This window comes from Cheilinus undulatus, linkage group 5 (assembly GCF_018320785.1).
Source record: "Cheilinus undulatus linkage group 5, ASM1832078v1, whole genome shotgun sequence".
NCBI classification, from domain to species: Eukaryota; Metazoa; Chordata; class Actinopteri; order Labriformes; family Labridae; genus Cheilinus; species Cheilinus undulatus.
The window spans coordinates 6,474,170-6,497,142 of record NC_054869.1 but is presented as its reverse complement, the minus strand read 5'-3'; the positions used below and the strand labels follow the sequence as shown (position 1 = coordinate 6,497,142).

General features: G+C 39.3%; 1 protein-coding gene across 1 annotated transcript in view; it reads right to left on the bottom strand.

Moving 5' to 3' along the window:
• Positions 1–22,973, bottom strand: part of dock5 (dedicator of cytokinesis 5) — a 118,320-nt gene that overhangs the window by 86,610 nt on the left and 8,737 nt on the right. Inside the window, exons 2-6 of the mRNA XM_041787258.1 lie at positions 1,131–1,214; positions 849–889; positions 710–765; positions 346–442; positions 53–201 (exon numbers count right to left, since the gene is read on the bottom strand). Coding sequence (XP_041643192.1) covers positions 53–201; positions 346–442; positions 710–765; positions 849–889; positions 1,131–1,214 — 427 coding nt within the window. The remainder of the gene's footprint in view (positions 1–52; positions 202–345; positions 443–709; positions 766–848; positions 890–1,130; positions 1,215–22,973) is intronic.

The window sequence follows — 22,973 nt, the reverse complement described above, 5'->3', positions numbered from 1 at the left end:
TTTATGTCAGAAGACGATTCATTGCCCTACAATAAGGCAGCAAGATTCATACCGGTTTCCATAATCAATCTTTGCAGTGACTTTCTTTTTTAACTCCACAAGGTCGTCCTTCGGCAGCGTTCCTGAAACTATCTGGGATCGATACTCAATGAGGCTGTAGGCCATCTGCTGAACACTCCTGAATTGTGTAGTCTTGTTTGCCTGTGGGGTAAACACTTTACACTAGCAATTCCATCATTGTTGTGAAGCAGGTAAAATGAGTCAGTGTTGTGAATCAAAGAGGTGTACAGTGCTGGGAGGATTCTAAACAGACAGGTCGATAGAGAGAGGAGAATCCATGCATACCACGAAGAGCTTCTGCCATATCTGCGCCCATTCCCTCAGAGTGGCTCCGAGCTCCTGCACCAGGGGTAAATCTGCAGGAATAATTATTTCCTGCTGGCTACCAGCCACAAGAAGACAATAACAAGATATTGGGAAAATGGCTCATCTTTCACTGGTCATGTCATATCATTAAAAAAAGACTCGAGTGCATTTTTAAACATGATAAATAGTTGGATGGTTTCCCTACACGGCCAAGTGAAGCATTACTGAATGCTCACTTGTGCTGATTACAAGCACACTGATATTTATTGGCAGATATTACTGGAACACAAAAAGCAAAGTGGGCAATCATCTTGATGTTATGTTTACTGATATGAGATCTCACCCTATTCCCTCGACTGTAGCCTCCTTTAAATGGATGTAGGATGCTGGGAAAATGCCCTGAGGAAGCAGTTAGGTAGTATTAGCATATACACATCACAGCAGCAGTTAAGAGCATAATAAAATGCTGATGAAGAACGTACCTTCTGTGATTTCTTTCGTAGCGTGTAGCCCCTATACCAGCCTGAAGAAAGAGAAATTAAGAGAGAAACATGTTAGAGGAAAGCGGAGGTAGAGCACGACACAGGAGTGATGACAGTCCGGTCTGTCAGAAGGACAGTGTGGTCGACTCATTTACATGATTATGCATAGAGTATTGAGTGCAGCTTAGTTCAGAGTTTCATTTAAAGTGCCTGTGCCAGCTTGCTTTAGAGAAAGGAAGAAAGGGATATGTCAGGGCCTGTTGTGTGTTCAAGCTCACTCACCTTCCAATTTCTCAAGTATGTGCACAGTGTCCCCCACCTGCAGACACAGCTCCTGTTCTCCGCTTGGATCATAATTGTAGATCGCTGAAGGACAGAAACAGAGCGTCTAATTAGGAGAACTGCACACGTAATATTCATTGAAGTCTCTTAAAGTCTCTGCAAAGTGATAGAAAATCTGGACAGATGGCTGTGCTATAAACCACCAGGCCAAATTTCAGTAATGAAAAACATCTGGAACTGAAGATACCGTGCTGTAAAAAAGAAGTTGCCACTTCCTGATTTCTAATATTTTTGCAAATGTGCCACACTTACATGTTTAAAATCATGTAACAAATTTTGATATCAGATGATAATCGGAGTAAATACAAAATGTAGTTTTTAAATTATTTCATTTATTAAAGGAAGAAAGCCATCCAAACCTACCTGGACCCACGTGAAAAAGTCACTCCCCCCTAAACCTAATAACTAGTTGTGCCACCCTTGGCAGCAACAACCGCAAGCAAGCATTTGTGATATGTGTCCTTCACATCACTGTGGAGGAATTTTGGTCCACTCTTCTTTGCAGAATTGTTTTAAGCACCACTCACTCACCAGAAAGACAATCCTCTCTGAGACTTCAAAGTGTGCTACAACCTGAATGAAGGCATCATCTAACTGCTCTACTGGATCTGACAGCTCAATGTTTGAGCCACCAGAGTCACAATCATCATGTCATGAAAGGCGGATAGCTTAGTGCTATAAAGTCTGAGTTTCCTTTCTCATCCTGCATTTATAGACTCTGACTGCCCATTGTTTCATTCTCTATGAGTATTGTGAAGTTCTGTTCCTCTCATGACATCCATGAGACATCCAAGGTTGTTCAGCTGCTGCTAAAACACTCCATTTCCTGATGTTGTTCTTTAAATAAAAGCTTTCAATTAAAATCAGAAGTGTAGATTTTATTCTGACAAACTTGGTGGAAATAGAGAATGTGGAGATGACGTCATGTAGCGTTGCCAAGGGTCGAGGGGCGCCAACTTTGCAGGAATGCAATCAGTTGGTCATTAACTAATTCCCACTTTATGCTCTTTTTGTGGCTTACAACGAGAGAAACAAATGGAATAACGGAAGGAAAATTTCATTACAAAAAAAAAAATACTTGAAGAAATTGCAGAGAACTTTAACAGTGCAGCTGTACCAGTGAAAGTTAAACATTCTTGTCTTTTATACCATATTACTTAGCGCTGTGAAAGATTGTTTTATTCCACTTGGAAAATGAGAAACCTGTTATTACCTTCTTTTTCTTCTTGATTATGGGACCTGCTGTGGCAGTCTTTAATGCAGCAGCATTGCACTACCGTGAAAATAGAGCTCCACAGTGGTCACCCACTTTTTCGGTGGCACTAATTGCAGAAGCAATATTTCCTATTGAAATCCCCCGTGGACATTTTGCAAAATCCTGATTACAATACTTTTAATGCATGAACCAGGCTAACCAGCTGCCTGAGTACTCATGGCATTAAAAATTGATTTGGTGCAAAAACGGCATTCAAAAACAGAGAAAGAGGCAATGGTACAAGAATGAGTGTATGTTTCTTTACAAGGAGGAAGAAACTACACATCCCATAATCCATTTATTCATTGTTAATGATAGCTTTATAAGCATTCAAACCATATTTGCACCTTTTTTCTACACTTATCATTGTTTTAGTGATTGAATTTTAAATGATAATGTATTAGGGGTGGGAATCACTAGTGGCCCCACGATACGATGTTATCACCATACTTGGGTTACAATTCGATATTATTGCGATTTTTAACATTTTGCAATACATTGAGTATTGCGATATCACATACTGGGATTAGGGATGCACGATATTATCGTTGGTATATCGGTATTGGCCGATAATAGCTTAAAAGGTTAATTATCGAAATCAGACGATAGTAAAATTTACGCCGATGAGTACAGCCGATAATACGACGTCATAATTAAACGCACGCAATGACGCCAGACATGTGCAAAGAACAACAATAAATAACATGTCAGCTGTGTGGGAGAAGTCTGAGGTGTGGGAACAAGACAGCAAAGTAGCTGTTTGCATCGCTTGTAAAGTACATCAGACGCGTGGAGGAGCTCGACAACATGCCTTTAACACCACCAGTTTAATTTTGCATCTAAAAAACCGCCAACCTGATGACTACAAGGACTATAAAGAATGGCAAAACTTCGTGCCAGGGAAAACTCGGCAGCAGCCTCTACTTAAGTCATTCAACAAAGCTAAAAAATACAGCAGTGACCACCCAAGGGAAGGAGCTGAACAGGAAAATCTTTGAATTCATAGCTCTTGATAATCAGCCTTTCAGCGTGGTGGAATATACCGGCTTGTGATGCATTTAAAGCCCCGCTACGTTACACCCAGCAGGCACTTATAGCCTTACCTGAACTGCAAAACTTCGTTTCAAGTCACGTAGAGAAGCTCCTCGTTAAAGCTAAAAATATTAGCTTCACCACGGATATATAGACATCATCACGTTGAGCCTCACTGCCTCCGTGGACAGATGAGGATTTTACTCTAATAAAGTCTGTCCTACACTCACAGGAGTGCTCACTCAGCAGCCGCAGTTGCAGCTGCTTTTGATAACATGTTTAGATAGAGATAAAAAGAACGTGCATGTCGTCCTACGTGACATGCGTGAAACATGGCAAAAGCAATGACGGACTTCTGAGTGCCGTCTCCTGTGCACACTCGAAGGTGCACGAAGGTGTGTCCAGCATTGGAGATGTTTGTGTCACTGTGTTGTTACAGAGCTGTTTACAGTGAAATGCCCATTAAACTTGGTTTCTTAGTTAGTTTGTGCTGTTTAAAGCAGAATCAGGAGAACTACTTTAGTTGAAGTTTTATTTCTGTTCATCTTGAGTCTCAGAAATTTAGAATTATAATTAAGCTCTGAACTATAGCTAGTTTTTTTTTTTTTTTTTGCATTTAAGAATCTGTGTTGTTGTTATTTAAAGCCCTTTGTCAGGAGTATCACAGGGAGCCATCCTGCAAACTGGCTGAGTAATAAGGAGAATCAGTCTAAATGTATAAGCTTTCTTTTTTGCACTGTGGAGTTCAGAGTAAGCAGGTTATTTTGCTGCTGCTTATTGCCCTCAAAAATGCAGATGACTTTGGCTGTACTGTTAAAAATACATGTAAGCATGTAATACACATGTAACCCAAAGACATTACTGTAAGTTTGTCATTAGTGTATGGCTGTATTTGAAAAAAAAAAAATATATATATATATATCCTTCAGTTCTGATATAAATCAAATGTTTTGTCAGTTTGTACAAAAATAGACTACCAGTATTTAAAACTAATTGTAGTCCATGATAGAATTGGTGTTTTTAACAGTGGAAAAAAATGTAATTAAATATCGGTATTAGTATCGGCCAAAATTTGTTTCAAAATATCGGCATATCGGATATCGGCAAAAGTCCAATATTGTGCATCCCTAACTGGGATATATTGCAATCTGTACCATTTTTCAACTGTTTAGCTGATTTAGCTTTCGTCTTCATGTTTTTTGTATTTCCGCAGTATTTTGTCTTCATGTAGCACTTCTTGCAAACCTCATGTGTCATGTCCATCTCATTCGTGCTCTCCTTGCATGCCTAATGTTCTTCCCCTGGTGCTGCCATGTTTTTTTTCCTGCTCTATGAGCGTCATGTCTGCTGACTTCACTGGGCAAACAATTGATTTTATTTTCCCATTAACATAGACTTCCGTCTATATTAGCAATTGATTTTTCTCCCACCCCTAGTATTACATATGCAGTAAGTAATGTCATCATCAACGGTCGACAGCCTTCATTGGCAAGCTTGGTAAATGTTTCCATGGTAACTGGAGTCCCCACCAATCAGTGACACTCAAGGATTGTGGGTATTGAAGTATTTTTGAGATCACAAATAAACTAGGTTTTTCTTAAAGCATACTGATATCTTGAAAACTTCTCTCTACAGGAGCATATACCACTGCTTCACACTAAGGTAGCTCGTGGCAAATCTTATTTAGGTACTTCAGACAGTATCAAATCCACTATTGAGAAAATGAATGTGATTCTTGCTTCTGGAGCCACACTGTTGAGCCCTATATTCTGAGCTATAAGGCAAACACATTAGGTAAATAACAAAGAAAGAGGCTGCCGCTGCTTTGAGAGAGACAAAGCCACAGCTTGCCCCTTTTAATTATCAAGGACTCAAGACAAGGGAGATATCGACTAAAACACACCTTCAGCAGGTAAGATGTCTGGTCCTGCTGCACTTGTTCAAGTGACAAATAAATAGGCTTTACAGCCACTCCAGTAATTAGCCTGCCCCCTGACATTACAGTGGACTCAGGTCAAAGCACAGCTGCCTCTCTCTCTATCAAAGCAGGAGAGGAAGAGGTCTGGGATAAAATTTACATTGTTTTCTGTTACAAAGCCCTCTGTTACCTTACTTTAAATAACTCCTCCACCAAAGTGGCTGGTAGGCTGGATTAATTCCCAACACATTGAACAAAATGCAGCATTTAGCTGGACGCAAATTTCCTCTGAAAGTAGGAACATCCTCAAACAACAGACAACACATCAGGCTCAGTGTTTACATATCATTGCAGCGTTTGGTGGGGGGATAATTCACTCCCGCCCTCACACGTCACAGGGTGTTTTATTTGCTCCACCCAGTTACCTTTTCACATGTTTACAGTAGATTTATTTGAACATATCTGGTGTGTTTAAACACACATTTCTGATTCTGCATTACAGGGACTTTAACAAAGAGAAGATTCCTACAGCTAGTTAGACATGATGTCTTCTCCCAAAAGGTCCAGTGGAAGAGTAAAAACCCCAAATCCCTTCTTAAATTACTCTTTGCACACAGGAGTGTCTGATTTTACTGCAAGTTCTGGATCAGGGGCTCACAGAAGAGGAAAGCGTTTCACCCTGTGTCTCAGAACTTGAACTTGCAGGAATTCAGGATCTTGATATTTGATTTATTTCTCATCTTTTGTAACAGCAGGCAGTGTGTTCTTGCAGCAGAACGGTGTGACTCAACCCTTCAGAGCATTCTGATAATTCTTAATTGAAACGCATGCCCTGCGGCTGCGTTTAACACTGCAGTAGAGGGAACTGTGCTGCAGCAGGTAGCCTCGGTGTCAAAAGTCAGGAGCAGAGCTGAGAGGGAGCTGGCACCGCCCCATCTATTTTTCTGATGTTATCTTCCCAGTGCGGCCGTTGGTCAGTAGTTACAGTCTGCGGGGTGTTTTTCCTGCCAGCTGGCTCACCTGTGAGGCCTGGCCCTGCCTACACTCAGATTATTAACCTAACAGCTTTCCTGGAGGAGACTCCTGTCTTCTTTGTAACTCACTAACCAGGACACATATGGGAGGGATCACACCAGAACACGTCAGACACAGCAACACCCCGCACCCACGCACGCACGCACGCACAAACCCAGTCATTCCAAAAGAGAAACCTTGGCAAACAATACTGTAGCAGAGGTCTTTGTCATGACTTGAGGGAGCTGCAGCGGCATGCAGCCACTCATTCTCTCAGGGAAATAGAGGAACTATGAACAGAGCTCTGCCCTGACTTGCATGGTGATAATGCTTGTTGCTGCAGGCTAGATTTCACAGCACGCTTCAACTGGCTCAGCTTATCACACCTCAGTCTGAATACCAAAACTTGACTTGACTGAATGTGACTACCCTTCTCCCTCCATGACTTCCCTCACACTGATAGATTCTTCCAGCTTTCCATAAAAACATTTACCCAGACAAAACATCTCCACAGGGAGTTGGTTTTATTCTTGGACTGTGTTTGTGGTACCAGCCCTCAGGCACTTAAAATATTAAGTTAGACCCACGCTGGTTAATGTTGTCGGGATATCACCTGTGCAGGTTCCTGTAAATGGCGCCCTGCTGTGAAGTCACTCATCCTGGCGTCCCAAAGAAACACAAACACTGAAAACAACGTGGGTCCAAAAACTCAATAGAAGAAAAACACTTGTTTTACTTTTATTCTTTAAACCCACGCTCAGGTGGGCTTTCCAGGTAAGTTCATGTGGCCCAAGGATAATTGCCCAGCTTTTTGCATTTTTGGCACCATGTGCAAGAGAGAGGGAGAAGGAAAAAGTAGTAAATGCACTAGGGCTGCAGTAATGGATTCTTTTTGTGATTGAGTTCTCTATCGATGCTTTTGACTATTAATCGAGTACTCTAATAAGAAATATCGCATCTTTATGAATCAGTCACTTTTGCTTTTTCAAGAGAAGTAGTAGTAGACAAATGAGAAAAGAAGATTGTCCCTTAAATGAACGACTTTTTTATTAAAAATTTGTGTTAACAGATTCCCCAAAGAAAATATATTTTACAAAGTGCAATTAAGTTCTGATGACAGTTTACATTTCTTAAAGTTACGAGTAAAGGAAGTTAAATAATGACATTAAATTATGTCATATTTGGGGTTTTAGGGATCTCTCCAAGGAAACTTTGGCGCCAACACTTTATTTCTTCTATTTTAGTTTATTTTTACTTTCCAATCTGTCATTAAAGTAAAGAGAAAATCATTTTAACATCCTCTAGTTTATGCATGAATGTAATATTTCACATTATAGCAACAAATAAATTTCTGTCATTCACACAGTGGTATGATGATGTCTGAAAGGTGAACCTTTAGAGTACAGGAATATGGTCTATTTTTCAAAGGGTGCTCACTTTTAATTCTTGCACATTTTTATTTGTGAGTTCCTCCACCATAAAAATCTGACCTTTAAGACCATTCACTGACATGGAGAACACATTTAAAGGAATAAAGCTGCTTCTATGACCTGTTGAATCCTGATTACGTGATGATGAACTTTGACCTATTTAGTCTCAGCCACTGTCTGTGGCAATAGCTTGTTTCTATTTAATTGGTGTCAATTCATTATCAATGTAAGTCTTGTCAAATTATTCAGGATGCTGAAACTTCTTGAAAAAGATGCTGCAATCAAGACATCAGTGCGTTGAATTTCAAATAATCTAAAATTAAATGTATAACGTGCGCACATGGAAGAAAGAGAGAGAGAAAGCACCAAAGCAGGACTTGATTGTGTTCTCTGAAACTGCCAGGTTTCAGAGAAGTTTATGAAATTCCCTGAAATCTCCAGACAAAAAATGAGTGCTGTCTCACTCTGGCGAGTCAAGCAGGCAGCACGTAAACTCGTAGATCTTAGGGGTTCCTCATAGAGGTTCACCGGTGCAGGTGTAGTGCCATATCTGCCCAAGCCACAGGCAGTGGCTGTGTAAAAACGCAGGACGAGTGCCTGTAAACATCACTGCATCAACTTCTCTTCCTTCTTGATTTTCACGCCTCGTATCATGCATGTCACGTATAGTAACAGCAAAAACAAGTGCATTGTGCCACACATACAGCCGTCCGTGTGAAACGTAGCATGCAGTGCAACACACAGCGCGATGTCCAGGCTTTCAGCATGGGCGTACGGATACATGACTGATTTAAGGGAAGCCTCGAGGCAGATATTTCACCTCGAGGAATTTTTTTAATCGAATCACCCGAATAATTCAAGGAATCGTTTCAGCCCTAAAATGCACTGATCGAGGTGAAACTGAAGCTTCTAATGCATTTGTTTAAATATTTTCCTGCAGCTAGCAGCTTGGATAATGTACATCACTGATGCCCCACAGTCCAGGTTGCCCCATTGTAGAGGTCTGCCATAGAGGAGACCAAAAAGCCCCACCATAGAGGTCTGCAGCCAGATCCTCTCGACACTTGTAGTCAAAGAAATATTGCACTGTCAGTGATTTGAAAACTGCAACAGGCCATATTGTGATTGAATCTAGTTTTTGATTAATTGCCCAGCCCTAGTTGAATATAGGCTCTCATATTAGCAAGAACTTTCATGATGCAGCTGGATGCAGCAAGCAAGTACATCTCTGACCTTAGGATGCAGAAAAAGAACATGAGAAATGTCAGTTTTCACTGAATGGTCCACTGCTGCTCTCCCTCTTACTCCTAGTAGCTTTGGTCAAAAAGTAAACTGAAGAGCTGCAGTGTTTTTAAGTTTTGGCTTTAGACTATTAAAATAAGAAAGATTAAATCAATTTAAAATTTCAGGGTATCGGAAAGTATCAGATTGTGACAACTAGCTATATTTGGACTAAATACTACTGTAGGAACCAAAAACAAATAGAATAGACTCCAACCCCACTTTGCTAAGAAATGCTTCTTTTAGCATGTAAGGGATTTACACATTATTTATTACATTTGAAAAATTCTGCTCATTATTTTGCCTGCTGAGCAAATAGTTAATGATTAATAAGATAACAGCAGGATTACCCTACAATGCACGATAACTTTTTGAGATCAGCACTGACACACATCAATGACAGAGTCTTGAGTTGGTTGGAGAAATTAATTGAAGAAACATTTTATTTTTTTATTATGGATTCACTGGATGAAGTTTCCAGAAAGACAGCAGAGTTTGACGCTGGGTTAGAAAGATCCCTTTGAGAGAGACAGACTGTAACCAGCTCTGCAGCTTTGGAAAGATACTGCAGATTAGGGCTGGGAAATAAATCACAAATAAAATTACATTGCAATATGGCATGCTGCAATATACAAATCACAGACATTGCAATATTGCTTTAGCTTGGAATATATCAAAATACCAGTTGAATACATTCATTTTTTGTAGCTGCAGAGATTTTATGCACATTTTGCAAACATTCAGGTGTCTTTATTCAAATAGATGACAAAACTTGTCCTTGTTATGTTTTATGTTAGGGATGTTCCGATACTATTATGTCCTTCCGATATGATTCCGATAATCGGGTGTTGGGTATCGACCGTTACCGAGTACTGATCTGATACCAGTCTAAACTTTCTGAACTGACTGTGCAGACTAGCAAATTATTTTAGACCTATATTTGACTCAGAACGGCTCAACAAATAGAATTATAATTTGCAGCATCTCTGTGTGTCTAAAGTTGTTTTTCTGCTGATTATTGAGTTTCACTGCTCAATGTTAAATTTAGGCTTTCCGCCAATCTGATTGGCTATATCGGATCGGCCGTTATTTTGCATTTTATGCAATTTGTGTGATTGGCTGTAATGTCTTAATTCGCCGATCCGATCAATGACATCACTGTCGTGTTGAAACTTTTTGCAGATGCTCCAGCTGCATTGTTTTATCTGTCTCATTTACTCCAAAGAAGTTCCACACCACCGACATGTTTGTTTGAACCCAACAGCTAGTTTTTTTTTAACCCTGTCACTATGTGACGTGACGGACAATAAAGTTTTTTTAATCTTGAATCATTAGCTGTTGGATTCAAACAAACATGTTGGTGGTGTGGGACTTCTTCAAAGTGTCTGAGACAGATAAAACTCAAGCTATTTGCAATCTGTGTAACACTATAGTAACTCGTGGGGGAGCATCTGCAAAATGTTTCAACACGACAAATTTAATCAGGCAACTGGATAAGGAACACAAGGAGAAGCATGCCGAGTTCGAGAAACGGAGCGTGGAAAAAGAAAAACAAACACCGAAACGGATGCTAAAGCAAACTACTTTAGACAATAAGGGACATTACTGCCCTTTATTTGCAGTATTTACTTGTTACTGTAAAGTTATTTAATTACAATAAAGTAATTGAATTACAGTAAGTTGTTGCGCTCATTATTTCGGTCTCAAGTTATTTTGGTTTGACCTGACTGTACTTTGAACTTATGTCTGGCCAGTCCTTAAATGCCCTCTAGAGGTCACTGATGTTTTACCCTTGCATCTCTGTCAGTTTGGGGTATGGCAAGATTGTTAAACATTGGCAAAAATGCTTGAGAATACTTTTGTTGATACTCAGTAAACAGTACATAAGTATATACAGTAAATAAACAAGGTTTTTAAATAGACATATTGCTCCCTCATGTGATCGGATCGGTGATTGGTGATTGGCCCCAAAAATCCTGATCGTGTAAAGCCTGATTAAATTAACAATAATCAGCAGGGGGCTACATCACAGGCTCTCGCTATCTCTTTTATTTTAAATAAAAACTTTATTGCACTTTTCCAAATACAACATAAAACTTACAACTTGCATATTAACAACTGTTGTTTACAGATATGTACTTAATGTATACAGTTGTAAAAATCATCAAATGTATTGAACTCTATCTCTCCTTTCTGCTATTTTGTGCAATATCACGTGATTACGAAACAGCCTGCCATTGGCTGACAGACACTCACAGAGAGAAACAATATGGCGGTTAGCATTTGAGCTAGCTGTAAAAAAATTATCGTAATTCGATAAACATGGATAAAAAGACATTCAATATCGTGTTTACTGGAGTGGATTTAATAATTAAATTCCCCAAGACGCTCGCTCAAAACGCTGCGGCAATGATTCAAAGGCATCAATAGCAGCAATGGGTAAACACAATGGCTAGCTTCAAGAGGAAAAACAAGTAAAATGCAGCGGTTTATGGTTCAAAGTTATTTAGCTTATTATGAACTGTGTCACGTCTTGTCTTGTACGACAGTGCGGGTCTGGAAGGTGTTTTAAAGATCACATTCTGAGAAAAACTGTCACGCAGCCTCCATTCTTTGCAGCTGCAGCAGGTCCCTTTTTTGTTCTTCGCTGCTGCTGCGCCAAAAACGGAAGTCCATTCATACAGTGGCAGCAAAGAAGAATTGATTTCCAGTTTATTTCCAGTTTCTAACAGTTAGCATGACTAAACGATGCAAAATATAAAGTTAAACCAAACAGCATTGGATTGGTGCATAAACTCGTGTACCTGCCGATGCTGATACCTGCATTTTAAGCAGTATCGGTATCAGAACAACCCTATTTTAAAATATTCATATTATATTAAAAACAATGATCCCCATTCAATAAAGCAATTGATATCAAATTTGCAAAATGCGCAACCATAAATGCAATTAGATCCATATTTTTAATTGTTCTGCCCTAGTTCATTTTAATACTGATGAAGCTTAGTGTTAGTTCACAGAAGTCATGACCCTAGCTGCGATTGGCTGATAGCCAGTTGTCACCAAATACTGCCTGCCAGCTCCCACAGCCAATCACAGCTTTTCCTCTCAACACAGAGGTCCATTTAAAGATGACGTACTGCTCACTGATCCATGCTTGAATTCATGCTGATGCATCACGATGCTGCTGGCACAGCTTCACCTCCTCCACCCCAGCCTCCTCCTTTAGTTTAAAGCTTGCTGTACCCTCATATTCAGAATCATGCTACTTTGGATTAATTGCTTCTGAATAATTTCATTGTTTTCAGTCCACATTATGCATCTATCCATATGAGTGGTTTGGAAAGTCAAAGAAGCTGCTTGACTAACCCAGGGAGCATCTCTATAGCAGAGCTTTCTACAACAAGTAAAACTGTAGATCTGGTTTGCAATAAAATGGTTAAATGTATGATGAGAGGGTTCCTGACTAAATGTAGGTTGTAATATAGAACGATTTGTTGCTTGAATTTGTTGAAAAATACACAAGGTGAAGAACCTATTAATAACTGCATGCATATCAAATCACAATCGCAATACTTGGAAAAATAGCTATTAACATTACTTTTGCAAATTGTTCAGCCCTACTACAGATACAGAAAAGATATCCCTGACATGGATCTAAAAGTATTTATGTTTTCAACAACAAAGAGGGGAATTTAATGACTAAAATGTCATCATCTGGTTGGTCACTTTTGTAAAGAGTTGCAGTGATTGCAGTAAAAATGTCAAGGCCCTGCAGAACGCACAAAGATAATTTGAATTTAGCTGAAATGTTTCATGTTGTCAGAAAGGAAGGTTATTATATTCTTCATGACAGTTTGTTTTCTAACACCAGAAGGTTTAGCATTTTAAAGCCAACACAGGCACAAACTGTGTTGATTCAAAAATGAATTACTGACAGGAAAATAAACAGACATGGAGATCACTTATTCAGAGAGTGTTTGTTTTTTATCAGGAAGTTATTTATGCAGCCACAACAATATCGCTGAGGAAATGACATGTGCCTCTGGTCATGCCGAGAGTGACAATGCTCCATTCACCAGCTTGACACAGTGTGCAGGCCTGGCAACGGCATGGCCATTTGCCAATGGTTGGGTCCCAGTTGAGCGTGGTCTGATGCCACACTGTCTGAACTAAAGGCAACAGTGTGGGCCTCGACAGCTCATCTGTGCAACTCTGACACCCATCTTCCTCTTCCACAAGCAACACCCAGCCTGAAGCTGCTGCTGTAAATTCAGAGGTCTCTGACTGTGTAGGTTCATGTTAATGTGAATACTAATTCTAAATCAAAGTCAGCCTGATTCACTCTAAATGATTTATGATAGAAGTAAATTAGCCAACAATTACAGAACAGCACGGCTGAACGGTTTGAGCAGCTGCTGGCAGCTCGTCAAACTTAACGCCATTAAATGTGAATCTATTGTTCTCGTCACCGAGCGGCTGTGAAAGCAAAACATAAACAACTCGAACAAGTTACAGCCAGGATACAACTCACAGGAGGATTAAAAAGTGAAATGGCACACACAATCATGAGCAGAAATGATGCAAGATACAACAGCCCAGTCACCGTGCCTTGATTTTACAATGTTATGGGCAGATTGGTCTGCTGAATCTATTTCATTCCCAGCAGGAATAACTTTCAATTTAGCACATGAAAGAGATGGAATTATAAAGACAGTAAAGTGTCATCAGACATAAAACAAGCAGCACAGAGTTTACTGTAATAAAAAACTGAATCTTCATGTGTACAGAAGAGTCTGTGAGGAACAGTAGACTGTTTAAATATTCATTATGTGTTTTAAATCATTTAAAGCTGCTGTAAGGTGTTTAAAAACCGTTATGAAATATTAGGGATAGGGCTGAATGGTTTGCAAAAGTAATCTAATAGCGACTGTTTTCCCAATACTGCGATTTATTATGCGTTATTATTAGGTTTCTCATCTTATGCATTTTTCTCAACAAATTCAAGCAATAAATCATTCCATATTACAACCTACAATTAGTCAGGAACACTCTCATCATACATTTAACCATTTTATTGCAAAATATGCCGTTTAGCTTGGTGGAGAAGGCTCTGCTTAAAAGAAGCTCCTGGCTTAGTCAAGCAGCATGCTTCGACTTTCCAGGGAATGCATGGCTAGAAACCCCATATGGACACATTTATGACAATGTGTATTGAAGACAATGAAACTATTTCAGAAGCAATTAATCAATAGCAGCATGAATCTGAATGAGGGTTCAACAAGCTTTAAGCTATAAATGTGGAGGCTGGGGTGGAGGAGGTTAAGCTTTGCCGGCAGCAGCAGTGTGGTGCATCAGCATTAATGTAAGCAGGAACTAGAGAGAAGTACATCATATCTAAATTGACCGCTGTCTATAGAGAAAGAGCTGTGATTGGCTGTGGGAGATGGGAGATGATAACTGGTATCAGCTGACCACAGCTGGGAGTATGTTGCTCTCTATGCCCAAGGTCCATCTCGAGATGGGCAAAAAGAGTTTCAGGTATGCTGATCCTGCAGCCTGGAATCTTCTGCAGGAAAATGTATGTCTTGGGGAGCTGGTCTTTTTAAATTGTTTTAAAAGTAGATTGAAGGCTTTGGAGGGAGACTTATCAGGATGTAGATGTTTCGACTGATGACATTCTGATCTGTGACTCAGCATTGGTTGAGCTGTGCTTTGTAGTGTTTCATGTTTGTAACTCTGTGAGTGTGCTGCTGTGTGACACTCTTGGAAATGTGATCTATAAATCTAAATAAAATGCATAAACAAAATAAATGGCTTTCTTGAAGTTACGCTTCATTTCATCAATATTAGATAGAATGGACTAGGGCCAAACGATGTAAAAAATATTCTTGCTTATATTGCAAATCTGATATCAATCGCTTTTCAACACTTGAATGTTTGCATACTGTGCATAAAATCCCTGCTGCTAAAATGAATGTACTGAACCTGTATTTGACAGTATAAACCAGTATAAAGTAATTTTATAGCACAATAAACGTGCTATAACGTAAAAGTTCATGGTTATCTTAGTATACTTACATTACTTGCATCTAGGTTATTATAAAAATTCATTTAATGATGCATACAAAATATCTTATTCCACTTTAGGCCAATTATATCTGTAATTTTACCAACATACTCAAGTTAACAAAGAAAATAGATTTTTTTTCATGTTTTCTTCATTTTTAAAATTTCAAAAATCTTAAATTAATTCTGATTCTTAAGAATTATTGCACACAGGAGGACATATTGCGATTTAATCAAAATTTCGATTGATTGCCCAGCCCTGATCAGGGGTGCACGATTTTTTTACTGGTATTTATTTACTGGTATTTAAATGAACTTCATACTTAAAAATTTAGTCCTTAAAACACAAAATTTAAGTTTGAGGACAGGCAAATCAAGAATTTTCAGTCCTTAAAACTTGGATTTTTCTAACACCATCCTGGCCAGATTTAATGTGTAGATTGTGATGCAAACGTGAAGCTAACTGCTAGCATCCCATGCAGCCAGGAAACTGACTGACCATCACTCATGCTGCTGTACGCAACCTGCAACCTAATAAAAAGGTAAAACCTAACAAATCTGTTGGTCTGTCTGGGGCTTTAACACAAGCTGGGTCATCTCAGCTTGAACAACTCTTTAAAGGTGCTTAATAGAATTAATTTCTTGATGTAAGTCCATATCAAGTCCTGGAAGCGGGCTGTGGCGTTAAACTTAAGTCAGAGATGCAGCTGTGAACACTGCCGCTGATATTTGAGTCATATCGCTCAGGCCTAGTATGACTAGAAGAAGGTCTTCAGTTAGATCAGTGTTCAGTGCATTAATCATATCTTTCATAAAACTCAAATTCAAGCATATTTATTAAATGCTGCCAAAGCAGAGAGGTAGAGTACGTCTACAAAAAGCCATTAGGTAAAAGCAGGTCTATTAATGTGTGTTTTTGAGCCAACTCTCCTCAGGCAAGACGTTTCAAAAGTAAGAGAGGTCTTCTGCCTCCCGTCAGCTGTCTAGACAGCTAAAAACGATCTGCAGCTCTTAAATGGTGCTCCAGCTAATAAGTCCTTATAGGTTATACATAAATCAAAAACTTAATTCGCAAGTTCAAAGCTAATAGTGCAAAAAAGGGATAGAATTAGGTCCATGGAGGGTTCATCTTTTAAGTCTGGATAAAGACCCTGCTGCAACATTTAAGAGACAGAAAATTACCACTGCCTTATCAGAAGGAGAAAAAGCACAGATGTCTTTTTCCAGGTTTGCAAGGAATCCCTCTGAATTTATGCCTGATTAGTTCGTATAAAGACAAGGTCAATACAGGGTGATTCCACAGGAGGCAATCAGGTTTGACATTGCAAGGGATGAAGAGATTGCAATCTACAGACTCTGCAAATTATAGTGATGCAGCATAAATCACCTGCAGGGCAAACAACTGTAAGTACTTCAGCTTTTGTGTGGGAAACTTTGTAATTTATTGCATAATATTAAGAAGAGGAAGTTTATACCCAAAGACTTTTTAAGATGACCACAAACATTCATGTATGACTGCAGTGATGTGAACAGGAGTTCTCTGGAGAAAAACCAAGTGTTTGTAGAGTGCAGTAGCACTGTAAGCATGTGAAAGGCCTTCAACTCACTGCAGTAACATACAGAGATGTGCAACATGGTCAAATCTAGATGTTTGCTGGGATGAAACAAACGTGGTTGTAAAGAAATGTATATTTGAGTTCCTGTGCACACTTTGAAAATGAAAGATCATTTTCATGTTCATCTGACAAAGGAGGGAAGTATGAGGATGATTTAGTTGTTAAGAGAGCAAGTCATGGCCAAATAGGCAGCTTGCACAACTGCTATGTGGACACCTGATGACTCAAACAGTTAAGAGTGCACTTCTCTGTCAATCAGGAGCCGTTCTGCTTCCAGCTGTTTAACTTTTAAAATGAAACACACTTGCATATTCAAAATTTATAGACTTTGTAATTAGGGGGAAGGAGCAGATCTGCTGTTTAAGACTTTTGGCATTTCAGCTGAGCTTTTTTTGGAAATTCCCTCTCAGACAATAATATTTTTTAGCGTTCTACCTCCCCCACTTAGCCCTACCACCTGGCCCGACCCCTCTGTTATGAGAGCTCCCGCGGAGGATAGTGTGTCCATTTTCTTTTGGGGATAGCGGGGTCTTGGTGCACTGACTCTCCAAATGGCCCTCAGCTATTTTCCACAAAGAGACCCCAGATGGAGTGGTGAAGGTAAATTCCCTTACTGCTAGAAAACTGAGGCTGCGTGACATGCAACATGGCTACAGGTGGAGAAGAAACGTGGCCCATTGGCTCACTCACAATGCTGAAATTCAAGCAGAAATTGTTTTGGAGGTCTTGTTTTTCCAGTTTAAACAACAAAAGATGTACAGCAGTAAAGAAGAACTGCTACTCATATTGTCTGGCAATGAAAATACAGCTATACAAAGTGAACACTGTGACAATAATAGTGTTTGAATTGACAAGGTAAAGATTTCAACCTTGGTGCTGCTAGTCTTGTGGGTCGTGTTGCATTACTTTCTAATCAAACAACTGATGCAAAACATACAATGCATTCTCTCCTCAGCCTCTCTTCAGTGCAAAACACATGAAAGCCCACTTGAAGTTTGCAAAAAACACCTGAAGGACTCTGCGGCTGAGAGAAACAAAATTTTCTGGTCTGATAAAACCAAATTGAACTGTTTGGCTTTGATTCTAAACATTATGTCTGGAGGAAACCAGGCACCGCTCATCACCTGCCCAATACCATCCCAACAGTGAAGCATGGTGGTGGCAACATCATGCTGTGGGGGTGTTTTTCAGCAGCAAGGACTGGGAGACTGGTCAGGGTTGAGGGATATTTGAATGGAGCAAAGTAGAGAGATATCCTCAGTGAAAACCTGCTCCACAGCACTCTGGACCTCAGACCAGGACAAAGGTTCATCTTGCAACATGACAATGACCCTGAAGACCATAGCCAAGACAACACAGGACTGTAACCTGCAATTACCTCGACCCCGCCCACTGGAAGCATGTTCTCATGGGACAACTGCAAGTTCACGCAGGAGTAGTATGTCAAAAGCGAACTATTTTACCTTTTGGGCTTAATTTATCATCCTTTCCTGTATAAGTCCATGATATTATTGCTTCCTCCATTGGGTGAGTACATTAGAAAGTGAAAAGGTTAATGTTTGCTTAAAGGATCTGTGGTTTTATGTAAAATTCTTTGGCTAAATGTCCTCAAAAGTTAATTTTTCCTCATCAATGGTGCCGCTGTAGCTCTGTGACCCACTGACCTCTCGGTGACCCTTTGCTCTCGCTGCAGGATGAGACATATTCTTGTTGAAGTGATGATTTACGATCGAGAGTCCGTGCATTGTGTTGTATTTTGAAAGCACCAGATATTCTACGCCTGTGTAAGGGTGGGTAAAAATATCGATTAATCGACGCATCACAATATTTCCTCCCCCAATTCAATATCGATTCAGCAAATCCTCTGAATCGATTCACCTCCTGGCCAGTGGGGTCACTGTGCGTGTGATTTGCGTTGTATGGATGGAGGCCACACTCGACCAAACAACAACCAACCATAACCATGTTATTTGAGGTTTATCACAATTTCCAAGAGGACAGAAATATAATTTAAGTTTACATGCATTTTACTTTTTCAGTGTTTATACAGAACTGTCATCTTTTTTACTTTTGTACTCCATATGCACAAATGAGTTATTATTGCGCAAATTTTTATTTTCAGATGTTTTATTGCTAAAAAATGTGAGATGACTTACCAAATATGTTCACATGGGCATGAAAATAATTATTAAAAAATTGTCAACAGGTTATTTGTGTATTTCTACTTCTTACTGAATCGACATTGAAGCATTTAAATCAATATCAAACCGAATCGATATTGAATCGCAACCTAAAGAATCGAAATCAAATTGAATCATGAGGTTCTTAACAATACCCAGCCCTATGCTTGTGACTTCCTTTTTTGGAGCTTTCTGATCAACGGGTATTGACACGGTTTGGCAGCAGCCAGCGCTGGAAACAGACCTGCAGCGTATCTCGAACAAAGTGGAGCGAAGTGGCGCTCCAGGGATGCGCCGCTGCTGGTCTGGAACGCCGGCTGTGAAAATGTACTGATAGACTAGAGAGGGAGCGATGTGCTCCGCAGTACAATTCGCAGGCGGACTGCAGCGCCGTGGCTGTATGTGGAAAATGGAGGTGAATGTCCTAGATTGGTCCAGCCAGAGTCCTGACTTGAACCCTATCAAACATCTCTGGAGAGACCTGAAAGTGTCTGTCCACCAATGGTCCCCATCCATTCTGTCTGAGCTTGACAGGATCTGCAAAGAAGAGTGGCAGAAAATCCCCAAATCCAGGTGTGCAAGCTTGTTGCGTTACATTTAAAAAGACTTGAGGCTGTAATTTCTGCCAATGGTGCCTCGACTAAGTGCTGAGTAAAGGGTCTGAAATCTTATGTCAATTTAATATTTCAGGTTTTTATTCTTCTACTTTTTTATTCTTAATACATTTGCAAACATTTCTGAAGTTCTGTTTTCACTTTGTCATTATGAGGTACTGAGAGTAGATCAATGAGAGAAGGAGTGAATTTTAAAGGCTGTAGCATCAGGCTGCAACATGACAGACTTTATGAAAGTGAAGAAAGTCTGATTACTTTCTGAATGCACTATATTTTAGACGTTGAATTTAACAGACATTGGCATTGTGAGTCAAATAAAATTGCAGCTCCTTCAGCAGAATATTCAGTTGTCTTCTTGAAGAAACACTTTGTCAACTGAGTCACCACTGCTGCAGCACGTCAGTCACCCTTCACTCAAAAAAGCCAAGGTAAGACAATCTAAACAGTTCTGTTCAGGGATGCGTGAGATTCTGGGTATGATATCATAATAGCAGATATAAGCTCAAAGAGCTAAATATCCGGGTAAGCAGATATTTACAATGGACCAACAGACCTGCATCAGATGAAGTCTTATTCTTTATTTATCACCATTCCTTACACCAGTGGTTCCCAAAGTGGGCTGTGGGCCCCCCCCAGGGGGGCGCAGCAAGGCAAGGCCAAGCAACACCAGTCGATGACTTTAGCACTGCAGAGGAGGAGCAGTTCATTGATGTTACCTCAGATTCAACAATGTTATTGCAGTTGAAGTCCAAGACATTTTCTGCATTTTGGATTGGAGTGGAAAAGTAGTACAGTATCCACTGCTAGGCTCGAGAGCCTTGGCCACTCTTTTCTTTTGCAACAACCTACCAGTGTAAGATTCAATTAAGACAAAAAAACAAAAACAAATCAAAGCTGGTCACTGAAAATGAACAGACATTGGCAGTCTCAGAGTTGCACCCAGGACTAAAGAATATCTGTAGCATCAAATAAGCCCAGTCTTTACTGGGATTATTGCAGTTTTTATTTTCAGAGATTTGTTCATCTTCAGAGTTAGATTTTTCAAAATTTTCTAGGTTTCATGTTGTGGTGATTTCTGGACAAAAAGGAATTTGTTGCAAAAATTGTGAATGTAGGATGTGTTTGTTGTACATTTAGCCCATACATGTTTTCACATGTTGATATGTAAGGTGGTGGTGGTGGGGGTGGGGGGGGGCAAAAATATTTTCACCTGCCAAAGGGGGGCCCTGACGGAAAAAGTTTGGGAACCACTGCCTTATGTTAAAGTCTGTTCAACTGCTGAAATTTATTAATTTGTTAGACTTGAAATTGTGTTTTGAGGACTTATTTTTTCAGAATAGTCTAAAAAATCCTACTTTTTGTATGTTTTTCTTATTAAATATGAGAATGAAATAAAAATTCTGACTCCTTTCTACATCAATTCCTATCCAATTTGTAATATGAGTCAAAATCATCACAAATAGATTTTTCAAAATTGTTCAGCTCTAGTTTTATCTAATATTGTGTTGTTTATGATATAGAAGTATTTATTTCTTGTGTTTGTTTAAAAAAAAACACAATATAAGGAATTTAAGAAATTATCGCATACCTAAATCACAATTGCAAAACTGGGGAAAAAAAGTGCATTTAAATTATTTTCCCAAATCGTTCAGCCCTATTCTGAACTACATAAAAATGTCGCTATAAGGGGTGTGCAATAGGACGATCTCAGATCATGAAGAAAAAGAACGTATCAGCGATCTGCTGAAGCTATTTTATCGTACAATCCCTCTCGCCCCTTCCCTTTTGCTTCCTGATGCAGCAGTGATTCACGCTGCAAATAAAAGTGAAACTTCAGATTTAGTTCTTTCTGTCTTAGGCCTTAGCAACACAGAGCCTAAAACAATATATTTCCATTTCGCTTTGAAAAAGTTTCCTGTAAACACGGGATCATTTCAGAAAATGTCCACGTAAACACGGATCCACTGAAAATGACTAAAACTCTGTAGTATACAGTGCTTAACAAATTTATTAGACCACCACCTAAAGTAAGGTTTATGCCACAGCTGCCCTAAATTAACAGCATTGGTAATTACCAAAATCATTTTTGATGTTTCTGCAATGGTTAATACACCAGTATGTAGAAGCTCTTTAACCAAAATGATAGCTTTAATGCTGAAATGTAATTATTATTATCCATGAATTTTCACATGTACTGATTTACAAAAAAACTAAAAAAAATAGTAAAGCACATTATAATTTATTGATTAATATGTCAAATTATAGTTATTTACTTGCATTCCTGAACAGAAAAATGAGTTTTAGTGGTTGAATGTTATGCTTGATTCATTTCTGACTTCTCAGAGAAGCCCAGTGAGCCGGCTCAAATTTGGGTATAAAAAGGTGAATTCAGTTTGAAATCCCTCATTCCTGTTCAAACTGGTAAAATGCGAGAGCTCACTGAAAATGAAAGAGTCCGCATTAAAGCACTTCATGATGCTGGATGGTCTCTGAGACAAATATGACAGGTGGTCTAATACATTTGTTAAGCACTAAATATGCCAAGCCTATAAGTGGCGCTGTAACACTGCCACGGAAATGCACCAAAAGAGAGAAGAAGATTACAGAAACCGCCACAAACCTTCTCCTGGTTGCCCTTCTACATGTTCTTCCTAATGGATTTAAGAACATCTGGTGTCTGCTCTTCTCGGTGGTGGTAAAGGAGCATGAGATTTGGCTGTAAAAATCAGAATAAGCTCAGTAGCTTCTGCAGCACGAACACTATCCTGTAACCCGCCATTGTTGTTTGTGTGTATACTCCTGAATTCGTCTCCATGTGGATGGGATCTTATATGAAGCTGTGTCTTGCTTATCTGAACCATCAGTGTGCAAAAAAAATGTATTTGCATAATCTGCACAAAGCTTATGAATTACTTTTTTGATGGGCTCTAAAGACAGCATCCTTAATTGTCTGCCGAGGTTCGATTGGGGTAGAGATGAATCATACCATGGTCAGCGGAGTAGTGTGGCAGAGGCAGATAGCCTACTGTTGTTGTAACTGTTACAGCTGACATTGTTTTGCTTTCTATTGATTTCCAGAGTTCAGCTAAAATTATGTTGTAAATATCAGCATATCAGATATTGAAAACCCACCTTTATCCTTTCTTCAAAGCCAGACGTTAATGTTAGTCTGTTACAGACAGAAATACAGAAGAAGAGAGAGACTGCAATGTCTCCTGGTCTCTAAATGATTTTCTTTATGTCCTGACCTGTGGACTTATTTTCATTTCACCTTGGGGAAAAAAAAGACAATGCAGTAAGACAAAAAAAATATTTGTTATTTTATATTTAATTCAAAATAGTTATTGTGCTGTGATTATGGAAATTATATGGAT